Source organism: Grampus griseus (genome assembly GCF_964374135.1).
Source record: "Grampus griseus genome assembly, chromosome: 20".
NCBI lineage: Eukaryota > Metazoa > Chordata > Mammalia > Artiodactyla > Delphinidae > Grampus > Grampus griseus.
In genome coordinates this window covers 55,037,473-55,064,522 of record NC_139014.1, presented here as the reverse complement: position 1 = coordinate 55,064,522, position 27,050 = coordinate 55,037,473, and the positions used below count along the sequence as shown (strand labels likewise).

The 27,050-nt window shown below is 39.1% G+C and overlaps 1 protein-coding gene across 1 annotated transcript; it reads left to right on the top strand.

Annotated features, from left to right (window-relative positions):
• The first annotated feature begins 201 nt into the window (after positions 1 to 201).
• Positions 202 to 26,690, top strand: UTP6 (UTP6 small subunit processome component). Its single transcript, XM_082679800.1, has 19 exons — positions 202 to 378; positions 1,959 to 2,043; positions 6,323 to 6,364; positions 6,603 to 6,695; positions 7,393 to 7,440; positions 7,881 to 7,944; positions 9,610 to 9,728; positions 12,360 to 12,437; positions 13,348 to 13,429; positions 13,872 to 13,953; positions 15,172 to 15,356; positions 15,903 to 15,982; positions 16,352 to 16,429; positions 18,441 to 18,620; positions 19,444 to 19,524; positions 19,730 to 19,839; positions 20,845 to 20,911; positions 23,514 to 23,586; positions 24,643 to 26,690. The coding sequence occupies exons 1-19, from the start codon at positions 287 to 289 to the stop codon at positions 24,798 to 24,800; spliced, it is 1,797 nt and encodes a 598-aa protein (XP_082535926.1). The 5' UTR covers positions 202 to 286; the 3' UTR covers positions 24,801 to 26,690.
• Positions 26,691 to 27,050: the final 360 nt, after the last annotated feature.

The following is a 27,050-nucleotide window of genomic DNA, read 5'->3' as shown; positions in this document are numbered from 1 at the left end:
CCCCCATCCTGGCCCCACCCCTCGACTCCCGTCCTCTTGAGTCCTCCAGAGAAGGGGGGCGGTGCTCGTTGCAAACCCACAGTCAGTCGCCAGGGGGAGACAGCGGCTGCAAGAGCCAGGGGTCCCTGTCCAAGGGCCAGGCGGCGGAAGCGGAAAGGCGGGACCTGGGGCGCACGTTACGTCAGCACGTGCGAGCGACAAGGCCGGGTCCCTGGAATAGAGAGGGGGCGCTTCCTGTGCATGTTGGCTGTGAGAAGGTCTCTGCTGGGTTGTAGAGTTCGACCTCATGGCGGAGATAATTCAGGAACGCATAGAGGATCGACTCCCCGAATTGCAACAGCTGGAGCGCATTGGACTGTTCAGTCGTGCGGAGATTAAGTGAGAGAGCGGAGGAAGAGGAAGGGCTGGGGCGGGTAGAGAGGGGAGGCTGGGGCGTGTGTGTGGCGGGGGGCAGGGATAGGGGACACTTGGGTTGTGTTTATATTTTCTAATGTGGTAGAAGCCCATTTCCAGATTCTGATGATGCCCAGAATTAATTTCTCACTCATTGCAAGGTGATCCGTCCATTTACCCCTCAAACATACAGACAGCTCTTCATGGAGGAGGTTTTGAGGCTATAAAGGGGATAAAACCAGGATACCCGCCCGTCAAGAGCTAGATGCCCTGACACAGTATGGTGGGGGAGACAGACAAGTGAAACATTTTGATCACAGTGCAGCGTACTGTAAGTTGATTGTAGTAGAGTACTGCCCTAGAGATGTGAACAGAGAGCCGTGGGAGCCCAGGAGGAGTAGATAATTCTAACAAAACTTGAAGATGGGGATCATTTAACTCGATTTTATATTTTACCCCAGGGCTTAGCCAACAACTAGTATATAGTTGTTACTCATTAATTTGTATAATAGTTTTTAATAGTTTACTGTGACTATTTCTTCATTTTACAATGACTGCGAATGTAGTACTGTGGCTATGGGAACCTTAAAGTAAACATTTGTTTATGAAACGCAACATATTGTGGACTCTTTAATAAGAGTGGACTCTGTATTTAGTTCATTCCTTAGCTAAATACAGTGAGATTTCTCCCATAAGCCCTTTGCAGTAGTGGTATAGGTAGAGACAATCTAGGTTTTTTTTTTTTTAAATCTACCTGTTGAAAATTCAGAAATAAGAGGAATTTAGGAAAGAAATTTGATTATTATTAAAACCCAAGTGACTTGAATTTGGAGGAAAAGAAATCTCTACTAATACCACATATAAATAATGTAAAGTACTACTTAACATTATTTACTTTGCTGGTGGGAATGTCAGTGGTCCTGGCAATCGATTGATGTGATTTTCATGAAAGTTTTAAGGTACATCTTCATGCCCTTAAGACCACAGAAGTCCTGAAACTAGTATATTGTAAATCAACTATACTTTATAATAATAATAAAAAAGAACACAGAGGTAATTATGTAAGAGAAAATGGGGACTTCCCTGGTGGTGCAGTGGTTAAGAATCTGCCTGCCAATGCAGGGGATATGGGTTCGAGCCCTGGTCCCGGAAGTTCCCACATGCCACGGAGCAACTAAGCCTGTGCTCCACAACTACTGAGCCTGCGCTCTAGAGTCTGTGAGCCACAACTACTGAAGCCCGTGTGCCTAGAGCCCGTGCTCCACAACAAGAGAAGCCACCGCAATGAGAAGCCTCTGCACAGCAGGGAAGAGTAGACCCCACTCACCACAACTAGAGAAAGCTCACAGGCAGCAGCGAAGACCCAATGCAGCCAAAAATAAAAATAAATAAATTTATATTAAAAGAAAAGAATATGTACTTGCTTATGAAGGATAATTATTTGGGAATTATATATTTTGGCAAATAGATGTTTCAAATATATTAAAAATAAACTTTAAAAATTCCAAAGTTATTTATTTAACTTCTTGTTTCAAGTGTTACATTTTCAATGGCTTTCTCCTTAGGGCTATCATTAAAAAGGCTTCAGATCTAGAATACAGAATACAGCGAAGAACTCTTTTTAAGGAAGACTTTATCAATTATGTTCAAGTAAGTGAATAATTTTAGTTTTAATCCCCTCACAAATTTAAAATCAGTTATAGAATAGTGAGCTTGATGTCAGTTTTCTACAAAATTCTGGAACTGATGATTAGACAGGTAATTTTTGAACAGGAATAGAGGTAATTTGGTAATAGTGTTGCTCCACTAAGGCTTTGGTCCTTGGCAAACTGAACATTTTTTTCTTCTATAGGGTTAGTAGATCAGAGTCTGCCAAAGACCCAGTGTATCAGGATTTCAGCAAGAGGTTTGATCAATTATGTCTTGTGGGGAAAAATAAAGGAAAGTGAGTTTGATGATAGCACATGGTTAGGAAGTTAATGCTTATGTGCCTGAGCTCTGTTGATTTAGAGAGAGGTGAGGTATACTGCAAGATTGTTCAGTCCTGTAAATGAATGGAAAATTTGATTGAAGATAAAATATACATGCTTGGGACTTCCCTGGTGGTCCAGTGGTTAAGAATCCGCCTACCAGTGCAGGGGACACAGGTTCGATCCCTGGTCTGGGAAGATCCCACATGCCGTGGGGCAGCTAAGCCCGTGCGCCACAACTACTGAGCCTGCACTCTAGAGCTTGCATGCCGCAACTAGAGAAAGCCCATGCACAAGCAACGAAGACCCAACGCAGCACCCCCCCCCCCCAAAAATATATACACACACACACACGCTAGATCAGTTTTCAGGGAGAGAATAATGTGTTGGATGATAAAGTCAGGATTCAGAAAGAATCCAATAATAAGATGTTATAAACCTTCTACTTTGGGACTTCCCTGGTGGCACAGTGGTTAAGAGTCTGCTTGCCAATGCAGGGGACACGGGTTCGAGCCCTGCTCCGGGGAGATCCCACATGCCGCGGAGCAACTAAGCCCGTGCTCCACAACTACTGAGCCTGCTCTCTAGAGCCCGTGTGCCACAACTACCAAAGCCCGCGTGCCTAGAGCCTGTGCTCCGCAAGAAGAGAAGCCACTGCAATTAGAAGCCCACACACCGCAACAAAGAGTAGCCTCCGCTCTCCACAACTAGAGAAAGCCCGCGTGCAGCAACGAAGACCCAACGCAGCCAATAAATAAATAAAATTAAAAACCAAAACAAATAAATCTTATACTTTAACACTAATAAACATTATAAAAGGTTCTAAGTTTAGCTTTTAAAAAAACCTACTGAATGAACAATATATGAGACCTGGCTAAGAATCTTGTATTTGAAGGAGGTCCTAAAGCTCAGTAGATTGCTATATCCAAATAGATGAAGAAGTATGTCATGTCAAAACATATAATCTAAGTGATTACATGAACAGAAGTAGAGTGTTGGGTAAGTTAGCTGAGCAGAGGAGGTTGCAAACAGTAGGCACTCAGAAGACGTTGGTTTGAAAAAATATTTTGCATTTGTGAGACTATGTCTGGAGCATTGTCAGCTCAGGATGACATGTTAAGAAGGACTTTGACATTTTAAGAAGACTTTGGTTAGAAGGCAGCCAGGACGTAAACCTTGTTCTGGGAGGAATCATTGAAGGAAATGGAGATGTTTAACCTTAGGGAGACTTAAGAAGTGGCAAATAATTTCACTCTTCATATATTTGAAGAGCTATGTGTGGATTAGGTTGATTTGTTTAGTTTTAGAGCACAAATTGAAATAAGTTGATACAAAAACTCACATACACACCTCTCTTACATGTATACCCCCTCTGCCTGCACACAACCATATATACTTGCTATGAGACATAAGTGGCATTTTATATTGAGATTCTGATTATCCACATTGAAAACATAAAATTAGATCCCTTCCTCATGCAAAAATAAATTCCTATGGAATTGAATAGCTAAATGTGGTGGGAAAACTAAATCTTCTACAAAAAAACATGAATGACTTCAGGTAGGGAAAGTTTTTTTTTTCTAAATTGAAGTATAGTTGAATTACAATGTTGTGTTAGTTTCTGGTGGACAGCAAAGTGATTCAGCTATCCATATGTGTACATATTTTTCATATTCTTTTCTATTATGGGTTATTTCAGGATACTGAATGTAGTTCCCTGTGCTATACAGTAGGATCTTGTTGTTTATCTATTTTATATATAGTAGTTTGTATCTGCTAATCCCAAACTCCTAATTTATCCCTCCCCCATCCTGTTTCCCTTTTGGTAACCTGAGTTTGTTTTCTATGTCTGTGGGTCTGTTTCTGATTCATTAGTAAGTTCATTTGTGTCATATTTTAGATTCCATATATAAGTGATATCATATGGTATTTGTCTTTCTCTTTCTGACTTACTTCCCTTACTGTGATAATCTCTAGGTCCATCCATGTTGCGGCAAATGGCATTATTTTATTCTTTTTTATGGCTGAGTAGTATTCCATTACGTATATATAGCATATCTTCTTTATCCATTCATCTGTTGATGGACATTTAGGTTGCTTCCATGTCTTGCTAAATAGTAAATAGTGCTGCTAGGAACACTGGGGTGCATGTATCTTTTCGAATTATAGTTTTCTCTGGATGTATGCCCAGGAGTGGGATTGCTGGATCATATGGCAACTCTATGTTTTTAGTTTTTTAAGGAAACTCTATACTGTTTTCCATAGTGGCTGTACCAGTTTACATTCTGGTAGGGAAAAGTTTCTTAAAATGAAGAAGACTGTGAAAGCACAAACCATGAAAGAGAAGATTGATTTGACTATGTTGAAGGTAAAAATTTCTGTGCAAAAAAGACATCATAAATAATGTAAAAAGATAAGGCACAGAATGAGAGAAAGTATTTGCAACATATATAGTCAGAATCTAGAATATGTAAAAAACTACAAATCAAGAAGAAATGACAAACAAGTGGAAAGAAAATGAAAACAACTGGAGAAATAGGTACATGCAGTTCACAAAGGGGAAACATCAGTCATTGGTAAACTTTTGAAAAGATGTTAGCCTCGTTAGTAATCAGGTATTGATTAAAACCAGGGTGCAGTACTACTTTATACCCATCATATTAGTAAACGTTTTAAAGACTGACAGTATCAGCATGTAATTTGTCCCACCACTTTCAAGAGCAATTTGGCAATATCCCATGAAGTTGAAGATGCATGTACTGTGACCCAGCAATTTCATTCATTCAGTCATACAGTATATATTGAGTACCTGTTATGTACATGACACTGATGGGGTACAACAATAAATTAAGCAGACAGAAATCATGTTCTTGAGGAGCTTACATGTTAGTGGTAAAGTTCCTGGATATATCCACAAGAAGATGTGTACAAGAATATTAATTGCAGCTTTTTGTAATAGAAAAATTGGAAACAAATACACATCACAGGAGGAAGGATAGGTAAATTGCACGTTCATATAATGAAATGCTATACAGCAGTTAAAGTGAATGGACTTGAATTCTACATGACAGCAGGGATATATCTAAAGTCAAAATGTTCAGTAAAAATATGGAGTGATGGGTTCATTCAGTATGATACCAGTTGTATAAAGTTTAAAAGCATTCAAGACAACATTATAATGAAGTTTGAAGTCATGCTTGTGAACGATAAACACCTGAGTCAAGATCATCATTTCCTCTGGAGAGGGAGAAGAGTGGAATCAGACATGGGGGGCTTTGCCTTTATTTGAAATGTTTTATTTCTAAAAACGTTTTGAATCAAATATAGTAAAATGGAGGCTTTGACATAGCTGTGTGGTAGCTGCATGGGTGTTCTGTATGCTTCAAATATTTCATAAGACAGTTTTAAAATGAAGCATGCGATCTTGTAAGGTTCTGTGCCTTCTGTCTCTAGTAGTTTTCAAGCTTAGAGAGGAATTATATAGTAGTGGTTTTTGGAGAGTCTTAGAGGTTCTCAGTGGTCCTTTGGAGGCAAGGGTAGGGAGAGCCAATTAGGTGCCCTGTTTCAGCTAGTACAACCCTGTTTATCTGCTTTATTTGCTTGTGCGTCAGCTAAAATTTTTGAATGGTTAGTTTCCTAAAAGTCTGAACACACCGTTGTAAACGAGGAAGTTAGATTGATATTGTAAATCTTAGAAGTCTTAGAGTTTTAGTAACATGCTTTCTTTGTATCTAAGATGTTTAGATGCATGCATGTATTTTTGAGTTTTGCAGATGTAAGGTGAATTTTTAGTGAATGCTAGACATTTACTGTAAATTAGGTTTCTTGATAGCAAATTATTTTCTGTTTTGTGTTCTTGATTTTTATTTACTTTATGATTTTGACTAAATGCATCTCCTCTATATAAAAGGTTATACTTTTTCTTGTTTTCTCTTTTTTTGTATGTTTTTCTTTCATAGTATGAAATCAATCTTTTGGAACTGATCCAGCGAAGACGAGTTGTAAGTAGATGATTTTCTGGAAGTTGGAAAAAAATATAGAATTAAATAGTGTGACTGCAAAGCTAGAACTTGGGTTTGGGAAGTAGTTGGCATTGATAATTGTGTGGTGGTGTGCTCATAATGATACTTGTAATTATTTGCTTTCTCTACCAGTACTGTTTAAAGATCAACTGGGAATGCTGCTTTGGATAAATGGGATTAAACTGAGGCTTTTTTTTTTTTTAATGTCCCTTTTTAGCGTATTGGGTATTCATTTAAGAAGGATGAGATTGAAAATTCTATCGTACACCGGGTACAAGGTGTCTTCCGACGTGCGTCAGCCAAGTGGAAAGTATGTGTTCAGAGTGCCCTTAGCTGTAAGGGATGTGAAGATGTGTATTATATGTATTATGAATATGGATATTCAAATGTATGGTTGTGGATTCTTACCTTGGGTATCTCAATACTTATTCTAATGATAATATCATGACTTGAAACCACTTATGAAACCATTAAGAAAATTGATCGCATTACCTTAGAGTTAGTCTGTGAGGATGATGCTGAAAACAGTGGATTTGATTCATATTTAAGGACCAGAAAATTGTCTGGGATTTGGATATGTCTCTAAATAAAGTACCCCGAGCTGGGGAACTTGGAGGTGGAAGATAAGGTTAGAGTAGGCGCAGCACCTCAGTAACTTGGTTTTTTTCAAGTTTGGTTCTGGGACTGGGATATATTATATGGGAAGTACTTTGGATTCTTGGGAATGACAAATTTTAGTTTGCTGCCTCTGATTGAGACCACTTCAGAAGTGCATTGAACAAATTGGATAGATGACAAATTTTGTCTTAGATCATAGTAGGTGGGAGTGGGGGGATGGAACAAGTTGTCATGGTTAAGAGATCTAAGGTGGGTAAGGAGCAGCCTAATAGGCTGAGGGATGTGGCACATTTTCTGAAATCTGCCTCTGTTGCAAACAAAATTAATGCAAAGGTGTATTGTATATAAAATTCAAACTCAGGCAACTTACTCCATTGCTTTTCTTGCAGGATGATGTTCAACTTTGGCTGTCTTATGTAGTCTTTTGTAAGAAGTGGGTGAGTATTGGGCAACCCTGTCTTGGTCCCTCTTTCCTGCTTTTGGTCATTCTGCATTTTAAACCTCATCCTTGACTACTGAACTCCATGTTTTCTCCAAAAGTGTGTAAGGTTAACAAATGGGAAAAGAACCCAAGAAGCCTGTTGCATATTTGAATGACTATATAAATGGCTTCCATATCAGCTGAAAAGAAAAGGGTCTTTATGCATATATGTTCAGTAAAGTTGAAAACATTTTTTAGATATTTAAAATGTTTATGTTAAGTGGTTTAGGTAGAAGAGAACCCTGAGTGAATCTGTATTTGTTTATATGTCCTTAGCAATAGCAGATGTCGCCGCCTCATTGGAGCTCATAGTTGGTGAGGGTACAGTGCAGATCACTTAGAGTTTAATAGCAATGACTTTGCTGTGCAGGAAGTAGAATTTTTCTTCTTTTACAGGCTACCAAAGTTCAACTTAGCAAGGTATTCTCTGCCATGTTGGCCATTCATTCGAACAAGCCAGGTATGGTGAAATCCTTGTCAGTTCTTTTTCTACCTTATTTGTAGACTCAAGCCATTTTGGAATTTATTTTGCTTGATAAACCTAAGAGAATTATTTTGAGAACTTGAGCATATGAACTTGGCCTCAGCAGTTTTTATTCCTCTTAGTTCATCCCTGCTACTGTGAACTAGTTACTGTGCCAGGTATTGTATCTGTGAGCAAGAAGGACTGAGTTTCTTTTTAGCTGATGGTGAAAGAAACTCTTCAGTCCTTTGAGGGGAATTCTGTTTGGAGGCAGTCAAGTCTGAGGATTTCAGAAACGTAAAGGGGAAAATATTAATACAGATTTTACAAGAGCGATTAGCACAGAGTAGGTACTCAAGTTTTGTAAGAGAAGGACTTCTCTTGTGAACACTGTGTAAGCAGTACGATATTTTATAGTGAAGGTGCTTCAGTGTCTGTTCTGGAGTATTAGGTTTACAGCGCACGAGACTCAAAATCGGCTACATTTGGCACCGGTTGATTCCGAAGGATACAACAAGACAGCGTTAGTACTGTCAGCCGTTCAGAGGCTTGTCTTTGGTGGGAGGGCATGAGAGCACGGGAGTGGGCAGAGGATCCACACTGGCGTAAAGGACCCCTGGATGGGTGCAGCTTCCAGGTATTATATCTGTGAACTGTGCTCAGTTTCAGGAGTCACATGCTCAAGAAAGCCCAGAGCAGTGGCTGTCTACCATTCATAGCCCTCCTCGTCCAGACACAGTTACAAACCGTGGGTCATTTTTACCAAAAGCAATCTTGCCTGGTAATAGCTGATCTTTTTTTTTTTAAATATCTTTATTGGAGTATAATTGCTTTATAATGGTGTGTTAGTTTCTGCTGTATAACAAAGTGAATCAGCTATACATATACCTACATCCCCATATCCCCTCCCTCTTGCGTCTCCCTCCCACCCTCCCTATCCCACCCCTCTAGGTGGACACAAAGCACCGAGCTGATCTCCCTGTGCTATGCGGCTGCTTCTCACTAGCTATTTATTTTACATTTAGTAGTGTATATGTGTCCATGCCACTCTCTCACTTTGTCCCAGCTTACCCTTCTCCCTCCCCGTGTCCTCAGGTCCATTCTCTGTGTCTGGTAATTGCTGATCTTTATGAAGTTTCTAGGGAGATAGCTAGAATGTTACCTCAAGGTTAATTTCTTATGTAGAAGGACAAAGGTTTTTTGTTTGTTTGAAGACTTTATTCCCTGTAGGTACGATAAAAAATTTACTTTAAAAATTGAGTCATTTGAAAAAAACTATGAACTACTTTAAATACAGAGAAAAGAGCAAAATAATTTATTTCACTGACTCCAAGATGCACAATTTTTTCCACCATTTTAAGACATTAAAAATTTGTATGTGAGTTAATGATGATGTTGACCTTAGATCTGATGGAATAGAGTAACGGGCACATAAGTACCCACAGATGTTAACATTTACAGATTTGGTTTAGAACACTCTAAATTTTAGATAAAGCAACAATACTTTACAGATAACCATTAGAAATTCCCTATCTTCATCCTCTTCCTCTTTTGATTAGATTTTAAAGAAAAGATCTTTGGGTATCAAAATTGGTGCATTGGTCTTTTCATACCTGACTTGATTACTTTATTGAAATGAAGTCTGATGTTTTTCACTTACAGCCTTGTGGATTATGGCGGCCAAATGGGAAATGGAAGATCGCTTGTCTTCAGAAAGTGCAAGACAACTATTTCTTCGGGCTCTGCGCTTTCATCCAGAGTGCCCAAAACTTTATCAAGAGGTGAGTGTGTGTGAACATAAGGTGAGAGTCATGTCTTAGTTTGGTCCTCTGGAGACGTATATACTTTATTAAGTTAAAAAGGCTTCGATTTATGGAGACTAGGAATAAGTAGGGGAGCTGCTGGGGAAAGGGGGTCAGAAGGGTATTTCTTGGCCAGTAGTAGGTGTTGACTTTGCTCATCTTCCAGGTTTTCAGTGAGAGATTGGAACTCCTACCTGTCCATTACCGTGGGGAGGGATAGGGAACTGGACCCTACCTTTCTTTACTTGAGGGTCAGGGTTCAGCCATCTTTATATCTTTGTATGTATGTATTCATTCATTCATTCATTTATTCCCCTCCCCTTCTCCTGCTCTCCCCTCCCATCCCCTTCCTGCTTCTTTTGGCTTCCCTTGCTGTTTTCCCCACTTTGTTCTCATTCTCTTCATCTAGTTTTCTTGAGATAGATATTTCCTTCCCCTCCTGGTGGACTTATTCCCCCTTGAGGGGTGCACTAGAACAATGAATGATAGCCAGATTTAATTTTTAAAAAACCCGACAAATGCTAGAAATGACATATTATTGAAACTGCACCCTTTTCTGAGGTATTTGTCAGAATAAGGGAGAAACTACTGTTGAACCTTCAAAGGAAAATTAAGCCCTATGTGATGAGGGAGACCCTCATTAAGACCCCTATGTGTGATGGGTCTTAAAGCTAATAGGTGTTGTAGCTGTCTCAACTGTATTTTGGTTTTGTAGTAATTTAATGTTTTATATTAGAGTCTTGCGTCCTTTCTCTTCATATTCTGTTAGACAGTTCTTTGTGGCCTTTATTATTTTTATTGAGAAACTGTTATAAGAATCAGTCATCCCTGCTATTAGAGTGCTTATTGTATGGTGTTATTGTTTATGTTTTTTGGAGGCTTTCACAATTGCCTAGACTTGTATTTTCTAAAATGGAAATAGAATTTTTGCTTATTCTTATCAAAAGTAAATAGAATTTATTTATTATAAATGGTTCAGAGAAAGCAGTTTTATGAAAAAAGTAACAGAAAAAGTACTCATAATTTTACCTCCCATACTTTTATGCATATTACAGGTATTTAAAACAGGCTTTATTCTGAAAAGTGGGATTCTACTACACATTTTTGTGTTCTATATTTTTACCTAATACATCACGAATATAGTCCCATGTTAGTATATATTAATTTATATTAGTGATATTCAAACTTTTTGGTCTTAGGACCCCTTTACAATCTTAAATTCCCGAAATCCCCAAGGATCTTTTGTTATATGGGTTATCTGTTAAATTTTATTTGAAAATTAAATATTTAATTGAAATTTAATTGAATTGAAAATTAAAACCAAGAAATCTAAAAATATTCACTTAAAAATAATAAACCCGTTACATGTCAATATAGGTTACTTATTTTTAAATGAAAAAAACTCTTCTGAAACAAAGTTTAAAGAGAAGAATGGCCTTACTTTATATAGTTTTAACCTTGTAGACCCCCTGAAAGGGTTTTGGGAACCTCCAGGTATCTCCAAGTCACATTTTGAGATATACATTATCTGTTTTGATAGTTGCATTTGTTAAAAAAAATAAAGATTTAAAAAAAATTTTCCACTCTAAAAGTAATATGTACTTTGTAGAAAATCTTGGGAAAAAAGCCAGAAAAGCACAGAAAAGGAAAAAGTGTGACTGATTGAGGACAAATACTATTAACCTTTCTTCATAGGCTTTTTTCCTGTGCACATTTTTTACATAATGTTAATTGTGTTATATGCAAAATTTTATAGCCAGCTTTAAAAACAAAGTAAAATATCACTAGAAATGTGGTGCACCATTACTAAACTATTGTAACTGTTTTATGGCCGCATCACCAGTCTGCTTCTTTTATAATATATTTTACTTTCCCTACTTTTAGACACTTAGATTGTCTGCGTTATTTGCTCTTATACCCTTGTGTATGAAACTTCTAGGTATTTAGGATTATTTCCTTATGATCGATTTCTGGAAGCAGAATTTTTGGGTTAATGAATATAAACATTGTTTTTTGTTTGCTTTTGTTTTTGCGCTACACGGGCCTCTCACTGTTGTGGCCTCTCCCGTTGCGGAGCACAGGCTCTGGACGCGCAGGCTCAGCAGCCATGGCTCACGGGCCCAGCCGCTCCGCGGCATGTGGGATCTTCCTGGACCGGGGCACGAACCCGTGTCCCCTGCATCGGCAGGTGGACTCTCAATCACCGCACCATCAGGGAAGCCCAAACATTGTTTTTAAACTTGTCATTTTAATATGTCTTGTAACATAGAATTCAAAGTATTAAAAATTCTGGACAAATCCAACTTTGTATTATGTGTTAACCATATGTTTGTATAGAAACATTCGGGAGAGGGAATTCCCTGGTGGTGACAACGGGGACCCGGGTTCGATCCCTGGTTGGGGAACTAAGATCCTGCAAGACACGTGGCGTGACCAAAAAAAAAAAAAAGCCTCGTCAATGTCAGCTAGTTTCATAACAAGATAGATTATAACACTCCCTCCACACTTCCCCAGATCTGCTATTTATGAGTAAAAAGAGGCATGTTATATATTTCTAATTAGAAAATTATCTCCAAAGGTTTTCAGTTCATTATTTCCCTTCTGTGTTAGTATTTTAGGATGGAGCTGATGCATGCTGAGAAACTGAGGAAGGAAAAGCAAGAGTTTGAAAAAGCCAAGATGGATGTGGTAAGATCCTAATGTATTGTCACCTGTTAACGAGATACAGTGTTTTGAACCTGCTTAGGAGTAACAGAAAATCTTTAGGAGCACTGTTCGTGACTTGCCGGTCTGCCCGTGGCTGGCGGGTTCCATTCCAGTGCCACAGCAGTTCCAGCACCACACGACTGACTGCCTGGTGGCTCTTGGTTTCAGGTCTTGGAGACAAAGTGGGAATAAAAAAGAAAATCTTTAGAATGTACTTTTCTTTCCAACTTAATATTTTGAAACTTTTAAATGTCTTGCATTGATTTAATTAAAATGGGCTTAGTAATAAAAATGGAATTTTGTGCTTTAAAAATAGACATTTGGACTAATTGGAGTGGTCCTTGAAATTATTACTGATGGAATGGCTACATACTGTTCTTTATGATCTCATTAAATGATATGTTAATGAGTCGAAGGAGCTCAAGAATGGTTGTGAAACGTGTGATTCCTAGCCTTCTTTCTTTTCCTTTTTATGTAATTTTTTACGTGACAGAGTAAGTTTAAAGAAACAAGTTTGAGAATATTAGAGCTGAAAAAGGAACTTCACTATCACCTGTTATTGTGGTTACCAGCTTTGAACTTTTTTATCCAAATAAAATCTTACACAGAAGGGTGAACGTGGCATGTAAAACTTGACCTATTCTGGTCTAGGTAGAGAGTGAGGCCTTAAGCCGTGTAATCTTGCTACAACTCTGGGAGCCTGAGAATACAGTGGAAGATCAGTGATCTTATTCAAGCTGTACATTTTACAAGTGAGGGAACTGGCCCAGAGAGAGACGTAATTTGCCAGAGGTCATGTGGCATAGGTAGTCTAGGATTGTTAATTTTCATTCTAGCGCTATTTCTACTTACTGGCATTACCCGTTCAGTTGTTTAATATCGTACTCTTTAGGGGAATCTCGAGTATGCTGAAGAAATCCTTATGGGCGAGTTGGCAAGGATCATCTACAAAAATTCTGTAAACATAATTAAAAGTAGGTATCCTTTGAAAATTTATTTATGGTGGGAAAGTGAAACATTCAATTTATAATGAGGAACCTTTAGCCTATTTTGAAAATTTCTGTTAGAATGTGTATAAAACTCTGATTGTAGGGAATAGTGCCCCGATTCTTTCAGAAAAGGCCTATTTCCCCTTAGATTATAACTGAACATTTCAATAAGTTTTTGAGTACTTAAATCATGTGGGGAGTTGAAAAGAATAAATGATTTAGTACATTCTTTTGTGTCCTAAAGATGCTTAGAATAAAGTCCTTAATGAATACTCAAATATTAATAATGACTTTGCTTGTATAGTGGGACCATGTGTGATTTTTTTGTTTTACTTCCCACTTTATAAAAAAACCAAAACTAACTCCAGTACTTTAAGAAAGTGCTCCTTTAGAGTCTTACTCCCCTCCCCCGCTTTTTAAATTTTAGGTGCAGAATTTCATGTGTCACTGCTTTCAATTGCACAGCTATTCGACTTTGCCAAAGATCTGCAAAGAGAAATTTATGATGAGTAAGTAAAATAGTGGAAAAGTGAATATGTCTGTTTTGATCTTGTGGTAAGGGTTTGAAGTTGGATATTTAGAAAGGGGGAAAGAAGATACCATACAAAATCCTTGGAAGAAAGCTGTTTTAGGACTATTGTATAGTATTTTATGTATACATAAAAAGTGTATTTTTGGAGAAGTTGTTTGACTCACTTACTGGCTTCCCTTGGGAAATAGTTTGCCTTTGTTCAATAAAAAATATGTCCTATAGCTTATATAAAAATCTATATTCCTGCTTTCCTGGCATGTCTTTTGTCCTTAAGATGAGAGTTGTACTCATGAATGTTTATAGTTGAGTGCTGCAGGTAATCAGACATTATTCTTTTTTAAAATTTATTTATTTTTGACTGCATTGAGTCTTCGTTGCTGCGTGCGGGCTTTCTCTAGTTGTGGCGAGCAGGGGCTACTCTTTGTTGCGGTGCACGGGCTTCTCATTGCAGTGGCTTCTTGTTGCAGAGCACGGGCTCTAGGCGTGCGGGCTTCAGTAATTGTGGCACGTGGGCTCAGTAGTTGGGGCTTGTGGGCTCTAGAGCACCGGCTCAGTAGTTGTGGTGCGTGGGCTTAGTTGCTCCGCAGCATGTGGGATCTTCCCGGACCAGGGCTTGAACACGTGTCCCCTACATTGGCAGGCGGATTCTTAACCACTGCGCCACCAGGGAAGCCCCAGACATTATTCTTTTAATGTCTGGTTATATGGTTGAAGAATTATTTGCAGCCTACCTTGTGGGTACTTCACCCTTAATAGGACTCTTACTTTCGTAGGAGATAAGAGAGAACTTGGATCAGTTTGCTCTGTGGATACCTTTAGGGTTTTGGTACATGATTAGGCTCCTTCTATTAGAGAAAATCAAGAGTCTAGATATGATAAGGTTTTCTTGGGCTCGAGAACCAGGTATCTTGTCACACATACCTGCTGGTTTGACTTTGAGAGCTAACCTACAGGTAACATTTGTGAATGATGTCTGAAACAATCTGAAACTAACAAGTGTGTGACAGCTCTGATCCATTGACAACATTTACATAGTGAGGGTGAAGACATCTGGGGAGCCTGTTGGGAAATGACCCTTTTGGTGCTGGAATTGTTAAAGGGGTGTCCTGGGTACATTTTCAGAGCATTGGGACTGTCTCTCTGTTTGATGTTCTGAGTTAATCTTATGTCCTAGGTTGATGTCAGTATTTTTCAGCCTTCAGGCTCTGCATACAGACGACCCCCTCACTTGGGATTATGTGGCCCGCCGAGAATTAGAGATCGAGTCACAGCCAGGAGAAGAGCCGCCCACAACAAAACAAACCAAAGTGGCAGAGGTGGGCCGCCGGGAGGAGAGGTGCTGTGCTGTGTATGAAGAGGCAGTGAAGACTCTGCCTACAGGTGAGCTTCACCAGGCCCTGTGTGCTGAGGAGTAACGGTGTTCTTGAATATGAATCTGAAGCTCCATTCCCATGACCAGAATCCATTTCTGGAACCTCTCTGTGGTAGTTTACAGTGTGCCTGGCTTTTCCAACTTGTTCTTTCTCTTTTATGACCTTCCTCGATAGCTGTGGCATTTGTTCATTTATTTGGGGAAGTAAATGATACTTAGGATGTGATCATTCAGAAGGATGTTTCATTATCATTACTTAATTATCTTCCATTATAGATATACTTGATAATTTTGTAATATTGGAAAATAAAGGTAAAGGGTGCATGACATGGATAAGACTTTTAATTTTTGTATTTATGTCACTACTCAGTTGTTTGCCCTCAGTATTTGAGATGTTTGATAGGCTGTAATCAGAATAACTTATATTTTTCACCAGACTAAACCAGTTTAAACTCTTCCTCAGAGGAGTTTTCCCTTCAAAGAAAAGATGTACGATGACTGTTAAACTAAAAGAATTGCTGGTCTGATCAACATAATCCCTCTGATTTTTCCAGAGGCCATGTGCAAGTGTTACATCAACTTTTGCATGGAAAGGTTTGCTAAGAAGACAAGCAGTCGGCACCTCAGAGAGAAGGTATTGACTTTGTTATGTGGTTACAGTGGCTGACTAGAAAGTGTCTTCTGAAAGAACATAGGCACAGGTTTTTGGGGTCTGAGACAGCTTCCAAGAACTTGTTGCATAACCACTCTTTGTCCTGTGAATGACCTGTCATTCTGAAGGTCTGAGTCTGCTTTGCCCTAGTTCTGGCCACCAGGTAAGGAGGTCCTCTCTTCCTGGGCTGTGCTTGATGCCACTGCCCAGATCATTTAATCATAAGTGAAACCACCTCTGTCCCTTCTTTCAATTCTCAGAAAGGTGTAAAACTGCTTTCGTTCCTGTCAGAGGCCAAAGACCCCTGCTGGGAGCTTTGTGATGAACTGAGAGATTTTTTTCTGATTTCAGAGGCTGGAAAGAACCATGGTTGCATTCAGGAAGGCACATGATCTCAAACTTCTATCAGAATTCCAGTACAAGCAGTGGGTAAGGACCTGGACACATTCAGTGTCAATTACATGTACTTAATTCTGGTTGGTTCAGGCTGGTGTCATGTGTTTTAATATATATAGTTTTATGACTAAGCACATTTGGAAGATTGGCATGGTAGATGTAGAGAGTGTTTATTATTTGGCTGTCAGTATTTAGTGTGTGCCAGAAACGAAATCTGTACCAGTAGAGGGAGGAATATTGTAATATATAGTGGAAAACACGCAGAACAGAGTCACAACTGGGTGTATTTTGTTTGTCCATCCATTCATGTTTTCCTGAACCTACGCTTGGCTCAGATTAACCGCTGGTACAATAAAGACAAATTAGATGTGTTCAGTGTTTTAGAAGCTGACATTCTAGTAAGAGGCATATTAACCCATCCTTATACTCTGAAGTGGGTAAGGATTATTATATATAGAGACCAGAATAATGTAGTGTGGGAATACACAGGTCTAGACTGGGTTTTGTGACTTAATAGGTAGGTAATGGGCAAACCACTTAACCCTTCTGAGTTGCTTTACTTGATTTTAGAATAATGATAGTGATCCTTGTTTTTGCCACCTCACAAAGTTGTTGATAGCATTCCATGAGATGGTGAACGTGTTAATGTATTTAAATACTTTCTTAGTGGAAAAAAAAGGACAAAAATCTTTATATTTATTGAATGCCTTTTATTTGTATAACTGTTAACCTCTTTTGATTTATATATTTTACACAATTTTTATGTAATTGCAATTAATGTCTTGCTGTTTTGTACTGTGTTGTACTGTTTTTACATTAACATTTTTTCTATACTTTATACGTAGATCGACATAAACTATTGATATATATTAGTAGCGTATTGTATTGTACCACGACTGGGTACCCTTCTTCCATTATGGAATCTATCTGTGAAAAATCCCAGGCCTGATGAGTTCAGCTGCTCTGTTGGAGCTACTGAATGCTGCTGGCAGGACAGTCCGTCCCACCCTGTGAATTCAGCTGGGCGTGGCTTAGACTGCCTTGGCAGTCCTGCTCTCTTTCCATTATTAGTTTCTTTTGGCATTCTGAACTTGGATTTCCTTTTGGATCCAAGCTTTCTATCATCTTCAGCTTCTTGCACATGCTGGTGGGAGAGTCTTCTCTTTTTCCTGGGGATCTCTGCTTTCACCTAATGCCTGTTCTTCCTTAAGTCTCAGCATAGATGGGGCTTCCTTTCTGGGAGTCCTTTCTCAGCACTGCCAAAGATTCTGTTGGGTGCTTCTGCTTTGTACTCCTGTAGCATATGATTCTTTTTCTGTGATGGTACGTATCAGACTCTCTGCTACTAGATTGGAGGCGCTGTGGGCAGTAGGGAATGCACCTGACCTCATTATTGAGTCTAGACTGTATAGCGTGAATTAACATGCTTGCTGAATGAATGCATTATATACTGCCATTTACTTGCTTTTTTACAATTTTGTAGAATTGGATTGGTTTTAGGTTTTTCTTTCCCTGTTACAGTAGTGTGGACAGAAGCATTTTTAAACAGATATTTCCTCCTGTTCATTTATTTGTTGGGTCATATTTGCTAAAGTAAAATTCCCAAGTTTGTGGCATGAACAGTCTCATGACTCTTTTCAGAAAAATGGGTACCAGTTTATAGTGTGCCCAACTCTGTTTGAATGAATAAACTTGTTTCTTTACCATCCCACAAATACTGGTGGTGGATGTGGGTTTTATTATAGTGAACTATTTTATTAAAAACATATAACTTTCAACCTAAATTATTTAGGCCATCTGCTTTTCACTTACGTTTTTTTTTTTTTTCACTTAATGTTTTTTTGATAGCCCTTGGGGATAGGAGCAGGGAATGGAGGAGAAATTCCAAATTTTTTACTTTGTGCCTGTTTGGCCACCATGGTGAAAGGTTTAGAAGAAAGGCTGTTGAATCTATTGCCTCGCATGAGGTCTTTATTTGTCCCCATTTCCATAGATAATGTAGCTCTCAGTAGATACTTTTCCAATGACCCTTTGTCTTATCCAGAGCGAGTTGTTGCTGCACCATGACTTCCTTACAGAAGCTCTGGAGGTGGCAGGAGCCGGGATGGAATTGTTCAGAGGCTCCGTGATGATGTGGCAGGTGAAGCTGCAGGTCCTGATTGCCTCAAAGAGCCCTGACGTAGCCATGCTTTTTGAAGAAGCCTTTGTGCACCTGAAACCCCAGGTCTGTGAGTTGTGTCTTTTGTATTTCATTCTGTTTGGGAAACCTTTTAAGACTGCAGCCAAAGCTCATCTGGAGTAGACTTGTCTAAGGAAAGCTGGCCCCAGAGTGCATTTGTGATGATGGTTCAGGGATCATGGGTGGAAGAATTACTTCCATTTACCAGCCTATTTCTAATTCATTATTTGAAAGTCGACTAAATTATGTAAACTTTTCTATTCCTGTTTATATATCTTATAAGTGAGAAATACTAATAGAATATTATTTCTAAACTTTAAAGTTTAAAAGACTAAACCTTAAAGCTTTGTAGTGAATCTTTTATACTAGTAGGAGAAAGATATTCCAGGAGTTAAAATAGGGGGAAAAAATCATAGTTATTTTACCGCTCATTTGTATGTGCTGCTGGGACATGAACAAAGGCTAGATAGTTCAGCCTAGATTAGTTAGCACTTGTGTTGTGGTCTTACACAGCACAGACGTGACCTGGCTAGCTTGGGTGTGACTAGTTTTGGGTTGTTAAGTGCTTAACTTACTGGTAATTGATGCTAATAACTTTAGGCAGTATTCCCCAACAGGGGGAAGTAGCATTAACAGGAGAGTATTGCTTTGGGCAACTGGGTCCGAAGGCTGTCTGTGTTCCGGTGTACCATTCCTGCCAAGCACTGAGAGTTCTGTACAGTGGGGCAGACTGGGAATGACTCTGTATTGCACATATTGATTATCTCAGGAGGAACCCGTCTTCATAGTGATGAGTTTTCAGAGCATAGTGCTAAGATGTCATTTTCTAACCTTTTTTTTTTTTTTTTTTTTTTTAAATTGTGAGCAGATTTGTCTGCCATTGTGGATTTCTTGGGCAGAGTGGAGTGAAGGTGCCAAAAGCCAAGAAGACACTGAAGCAATCTTTAAGGTACAGGCCCCCTGTTGTAAGTCTTGTGTGTGGGGAATGAGCAGATAGCCCTGCCAGTTGGCTAGCTTTCAAAGGGTTATCTCTAAAGCAGGTGCTCCCTTTAAAGCACTATTCATTGCATGGCCTGGGATGGTTTTGGGAAAATTTGTTTTGATATGTAGACATTTCCTCATGTAGCTTGTTTCTCTTTTCTTTTAAATTTTAGAAAGCTGTCTTAGCTATCACGGGTGGCGACTCAGTCACTCTGAAGGATAAGTACCTGGATTGGGCTTATCGAAGTGGTGGCTACAAAAAGGCCAGAGCTGTGTTTAAAAGGTACTCACAGACACGCATAGCTATTATGAGTCTCTCAACCCCCTTCTCAGCCCCTCGTACCCAGATTATATGAATCACAAATAGATGGAGGAATAAATCCAAGAGCTGTTAAGTTCATACCCATTGTGGAAATTTTTTTTTTTTTTTTTTTTTTTTTGCTGTATGCGGGCCTCTCACTGTTGTGGCCTCTCCCGTTGCGGAGCACAGGCTCCGGATGCGCAGGCTCAGTGGCCATGGCTCATGGGCCCATTTGCTCCGCGGCATGTGGGATCTTCCCGGACCGGGGCACGAACCTGTGTCCCCTGCGTTGGCAGGCGGACTCTTAACCACTGCGCCACCAGGGAAGCCCTTGTGGAAGTTTTTTAAAAAAAGAGAGAGAGAGGTAACTAATAATTCATTGTAATCCTATCATCAAGAGAAAAACCGTCCTAATGTATCATTTTAAAATTTGTTTTTCACATGTCTGAGATTATGCTATAATTGCACGTGGTGTACCACTTTTATTGATGAACATTAGACTGGCCTTTTTCCTACCAGTTACAATTCTTCATAAATAACATTTATTAAAAACAGCTATATGATATACCACCCTGTGGACGTGCCATGATTTATTTGGCCACAGTAACTGCTTTGATGAACCTTTGTGCACAAATATTATTTGTCCGTATTGGAAATAATTTTCTTAGAATATGTTCTTAGAAATGGAGTTCTTGGTCTCCTTCAAAAAGACCTTGAGATGAAGGAGAGGGAACTTAAAACCCTGAGAGTGAGAAAGAAGAGAACAGGAAGAGAACTGGGTAGGTGTTTGGTGGTGGTGAAGAGTAAAGGCACTGGAGATTGAAAATGGTGAGTGACTGGTAGCCAGGTCCAGTCGCCATGCTGAACTGCAGCCAGGACTTTATCCAGCTACGTGTGGCGGAGGCACTGGCGCAGGTGTTTATATTTATGCGATGTAAGAGGCTTTCTTCACTGTGGAAGATAACGGTTCCCCCTGTTCCTTTTTAGTTTACAGGAAAGCCGTCCATTTTCAGTTGATTTTTTCAGGAAGATGATCCAATTTGAAAAGGAGCAAGTAAGTGTCCTGTCTATGCATTTTTTGTCTGGGAATATGGATTAGTGCTAACTAATCTATGGCAGCACTTTGTTATTTAAAAAGCACTCCTTATAATACAGTATAATTTCTGGTCCCTTCCTCCAACCCCTTTTTCATAGATGTGGCTTTAGGAATGGTAATCAAGCAAAGAAGAAAAGGTACATGTCTGGAAACTAGACAACTCAGATGTCACCTCTTACAGGAAGTCCTCCCTGCCAGGCTGTGTGAGGTGCTGCTTTTCTGCCTCCAGTGCCCTGTCTGTCTCTTGTTTTGGGTTGTGAGGTAGAGAGTAGGCACTCGTAACTGTTTCTGGTGTTCTTTAACTGAACTTGTGAATGAGAAAAAATACAGGAAAGTGTCAGTTAAAAAAAATTATACATGAAATTCCAAATATATCTGTAATCCCCTCGCAATAACACAACCGATCATATTTATTTTTATTTTTGTTGTTTTCTTTAATCCTTATTTACATACATATGCACAGTTTTATGATGTTTTATTTCTGACTTACGTGACATGTGGAGGTTCTCACTTTTTTTTCCTTAACATCATTTTGTAAACACATTCTTGTGTTTTTACCTGGCATCATTTTTAATGGTGGTTGTATTATTCTTAAACCTGTAGTTTTCTTAACCATTCCATTACGTTTAGGTTGTTTCTAGATTTTTGATATTGAAAACAGCGCTGCAAGCATTTTGCTTATATAGTTTTTTTTTTTTTCTTCTCTTTTGAGGACTGGAGATACTGGCTTTTTTGTTTTTTTAAAAAATGTTTATTTATTTATTATTTATTTTGGCTTCGTTGGGTCTTCATTGCTGTGTGTGGGCTTTCTCTAGTTGCAGCAAGCGGGGGCTACTCTTCGTTGCGGTGCATGGGCTTTTCATTGCGGTGGCTTCTCTTGTTGCGGAGCATGGCCTCTAGGCACATGGGCTTCTGTAATTGTGGCACGCGAGCTCAGTAGTTGTGGCTCATGGGCTCTAGAGCGCAGGCTCAGTAGTTGTGGCGCACGGGCTTAGTTGCTCCGCGGCATGTGCGATCTTCCGGGACCAGGGCTCCAACCTGTGTCCCTTGCACTGGCAGGCAGATTCTTAAACACTAGACCACCAGGGAAGTCCCTATACTGGCTTTTTAAATGGTTCTTTACATATTGCCAGATAGTTCTATAAAAGTTATACTTATTTATAGTGATAATCACCATGTATATATATCAGTATACCTGTTTCCTCCATACCTTCTCCAAGTGTTCAGTTTCGCCTTCTCTCTTTTATTTTGGTATTTTGATTGGTGTTTACTTTTTTACTTTTTTTATTTGCCACACTGCGCGGCATGCAGAACTTCCTCGACCAGGGATTGAAGCCATGCCCCCTGCAGTGGGAGCGTGGAGTTTTAACCACTGGACCACCAGGGAAGTCCAGGGATTGGTGTTTATTATTTTTATTTGAATTTTGAAAAATTAACAATGAGGTTGAACTCTTATTTTCATAGGTTTGACCATTGTGTGGGTCAGTGATCTGTTCTTGTCTTACAGTATAGGACTTAGTCTAGCATAATAATTCATAGCCAGGCTTTGGATTAATAACACAATGGTTATGTGCCTTGGGCAGGTCACTTAATTCTAAGCTTCGACATCCTTATCTGTAAAGGAGGTCGGAATACCTGTTCCAGGGGTGTGAGGGTTACAAGGCCAAATGGGAGACTGGATGGAAAGGACTTTGCACAGTTCCATGCACACTATGAGCCCTTCACAAAGTGTGATTCTGTTTTTCATGCATGTGTAAGATGTGAGGTTAAACTGGCTTTTTATAAAATAGTACAGTCTTGGTGAAGAGAAATTGGAATGAGGAAATAGTTATTTGACTACACAAAAAGATTTTTAAACTGAAGATGTTAATTAATCTGCTTTGAAAATGAAACAAAGAGAATACGTTTAAATGGAAGTAGAGGTGAAGAATTAACAGGTATTGATTGTAAAGTTAACACTGTCTACTCTGCTTGGTGCATAATTCATCAGCATTTTAATTGAATCCTTGTAGTTGTCCTAAGGGATATTATTGTCCTCATTTTATGGGTGAGGAAACTTTAAGGTCTGTCTGATGGGTTCAGAAAACTTCCTGAAGTTCATATAAGTAGTATTTATATATATTTTGCCTTGATATAAAAAGTTTTAAGGTGGGTGTGGCTAACATGTGCCAGAGCCCAGATATTCAAAGGAAGAAATCCCTTACCATAGGGAATAGAACCTTCCCCATTTATTTATTTAAATCCTGCTCCTCCCTCAGGGCTTTCACGTATATTTTCCCGTGGAGGTGCCCATGTTCCCCCAGGTGAGAATTAATTAGGCTTTTTCCTTGCCACCAAAACAAAGTGCTTTTATCACTGTTTGGCGTTTACTTCACTCTGCCATGTAGTGTCTTTGACTTTTCTCTGGATAAGTTCAGAGTCAGGCTGTGTTCATTTAAACCTATCTCTCCTCCCCTTCAAATGCCTAATAGTTGATAGCTGCTTAACAATACGTGTGAAATGAATTTGTGACGATATAAATTAGGCTTTTGAGGCAAGATTGTCTGATTATTTTTGTTAGGAATCCTGCAAGATGGCGAACTTAAGAGAATATTATGAGAGAGCTTTGAGAGAATTTGGATCCGTAGATTCTGGTAAGTAAACTTCAGTTATAGACACATGGGTCTGTTAGCATGTGTGGTCTGTAACCTATGATGGTTAGAATAGTGGTTCTTAACTGCTTTGGGGTCATGGGCCTCTTTGAGGATAAAACTTGGCATCCTTCCCCTGCCTCCTCCCTCACTCAGTGCATAAATGCTGGCAGACATAATTTTGCTTATAATTTCAAGTTCACAAGCCCAGGTATCCATGGGTCTTCTGTTAAGAACTCTGGACTAGAAGGAGGTTCGTTTGGTTTGGTTTCCTTGAAAAATGTGATATTTGTAAGGAAAAGGTTAATAATGTAGGTCAGAACAAAATGGGGTGGGAATTACAGCAGAAGGGTAGTGGGATACTAATTGACAAAGATTGTCATGGGCTGTTGCCACATTGTATCTAATTTATAGGACTTGTAAAACATACTTCTTGGTATAGGTTAAGTCATGTAAAGTCTGTTTACTTGTGAACTCAAAAACTGACATGTAGAGTTGTTAAACTCAGATTTAAAACAATACATTAGCTTTTTCAAGGTTTCAGCAGACCTTCTGGTGAAATGAATGAATATGGCATTTTTACTAACCCAAGCAAGTTTTATTAAGCAAACTGACAAGGTCCTAATGAACTCATTGAGGTCTGTTTCACCTTGAAAGAGACTCAGCAAAATCCTCCCTCTACAATATTTAGTATTTTTGAGTTTATGAAATATATAGACTGTCATGATTCTTTCTTTTTAAAGTGAAAGCAGTTTTCTTGAGAGATACACATTCTATAGTAGAATGTGGGCTGTGTCAGAAGGTGAGAGCACTAGACTGTCATGATCCAAGTGAAGATTTCTACTTTAAAAAAAAAAAAAAAGGTTTGAAATACCATAGTGTAAAGAAGCTGAGAGAGGTATTGTTTTCCATAGGGTTCTAGGAAAATAACAGCAAGAAATTATTAAGTTTCTTAGAAATCTTGCATTGAATTGATACTAAATAATTAAGTTTATGTAATAAAGCCTTGTCAGTTACCTAATTGTATGTTTACAGTAATTTTTGGGATTCCCTTTAAAGATCTTTGGATGGATTACATCAAAGAAGAATTGAACCACCCCCTTGGTAGACCTGAGCACTGCGGACAGATCTACTGGCGAGCCATGAAAATGTTGCAGGGAGAGTCAGCAGAGCTGTTTGTAGCTAAACATGCTGTGCACCAGGCCGGCCAGCTGTGAAAAGAGGAAGAACACAGCCAACTTTGTGAAATAGTGTTGTAAGCCCTCTGCATAGTTTTGTATTATGCATTCATCTGCAGTTTGCTTAGATGGCAGGCGAGATGGTGTCTGATTTTGAGACATGCTTTAATTTTGTTAATGCACTAATCTTTAATTCCAGAAAAGAGAACTGCTGTTTAGTGGCCAGAGGCCAATTGTTGAGGCCAGACCTACCATAGGTCCTAAATGTTTTCCAAAATACATGGAAATCGCATCACTGATCTTCTTTTATCACCACTGGTCAAACTTGAGTATCTCTAATCTAGACCCAGGGGTCAGTTAAGATAGAGAGGAAAGTACAGTTCTGTTTATTTTCTCTTTATTATAAAAGTATATGTGGGGGCTTCCCTGGTGGCGCAGTGGTTGAGAGTCCACCTGCCGATGCAGGGGACACGGGTTCGTGCCCCGGTCCGGGAAGAGCCCACATGCCGCGGAGCGGCTGGGCCCGTGAGCCATGGCCGCTGAGCCTGCGCGTCCGGAGCCTGTGCTCTGCAACGGGAGAGGCCACGACAGTGGGAGGCCCGCGTACCGCAAAAAAAAAAAAAAAAAAAGTATATGTGGTATGCATTTGTTGTCGAAAATATGGGCGGAATAGAATAATGTGGAAAAGAAAATAAAAGCATTCTGTAATTTTATCATCTGGACTAAAAATCACTAATTTGATTTCCTTTATTAGAATTGATTTATACTGTTAGATCATTTACTCATTCATTCATTCATTGAGTGCCCGTCATAGGCAGGAAAGAGGAGAAGCTTTCTGGGATGGAGGTGAGGGTTGGAGGAACAGAGCTGGATGTCCTGAGTTGGTAGAAGCAGCAGAGAAGGATGCTGGGTATTGGGGGAAAAGATGTCCTTTAAGAAGATTTAAGTGATTATAAAAGTGTGTTCTATCTCTGGGACCGATCTGCAGAGAAATGTTTACATTGGGGAGGCCCAGCAACAAAAGAAGGGCAGGGGTAGGGAGTAAGTTAGAAAGAGAAGGGCTTCAGAGGCGAGGATGGAGGATGGCTTGGAGTAGAGAAGGGCGTTCTGGGAGCAGGGGAGGCAGTTGTTTGAATTGTACATTCTGTAACTTAACATTATGATGCTGTCACTGGGAGAAGCATTCAGTTCAGTTTTACTTACTATTATGTTTCACTTAATATTATGGTTTTTTTTCCATGTCATTAAATAGCCTTAAAAAGATTTAATGAATTCAGAACATTCCATTGTATAGATGAGGCATGACTTATTTTACTAATCCCCTATGGTTGGACCTTGTCATTTCTAATTTTTTCTTGTAAGTACTGTTGGTGAAGATTCTTGTAAATCTTTGTTAACATCCCTGGTTATTTCTTTAGGAGACTGACATCTGACAGGAGAATTACTGTATTAAGGGATATAACTGTTTTAAAGAATATTGATAAGTGTTGCCAATTTGCAATTTATGAAAATACTTTCAAGCACTGTGGGTATTATATTTCTTATTTTTACCATTTTAATAGGTGAAAACTGATATATCCTTGTTTTAATGTGCATTTCTTTGATATCAGTGCAGTTAATGCATTTTTCCTGGCTCTCATGTCTTTTCATGTTTGACTATTTTTTGACCTTTTTTTTTTTTTTTACTAATTTATAAGAGTTTTTTATGTACTAAGAATAGTAATCTTTAGTTCTTCTCTTCTTTTTTGCAAATAATTTGCCCCCAGCTTTTTTTTTTGTGGTGTTTTTTGAGGTCCAGAGGTTTTGTATGTATGATTTCTATTGTTGAAAACCCTACCTCTTGCTGAGGACAACTCAGTATTTTTTCCCCCATGCAGTTAATTAAATTTTCCACAACACCGTTTGTAGCCATTTTGGTCTCTGCTGATTTGTAATACTACCTTTATTATATATTAAATTCCTATGACTATTAGAGTCTATTTTAGGGCATCTTTATTAGGAGCTTTTTTACCCAAAATGGTGTGTGTGTGTCATTTGTTTTAAAATAAGAAAAATCTCCTCTTTCTCCTCTCCGTTAAGTCCCAGGAAGTTCAACATTTAAATCCTTAAAGGGCTTTTTTATTTTAGGAAAGAGATACATGTTGCACATAAGAGATGAGAGTAAAGAGGGTGGTGGGTGATTCCTTAAAGCAGCAGTCCCCAGCCTCTTTGGCACCAGGGACCGGTTTTGTGGAAGACAGTTCTTCCATGGACGGGGGCGGGAGGGTGGTTTGGGGATGATTCAAGTGC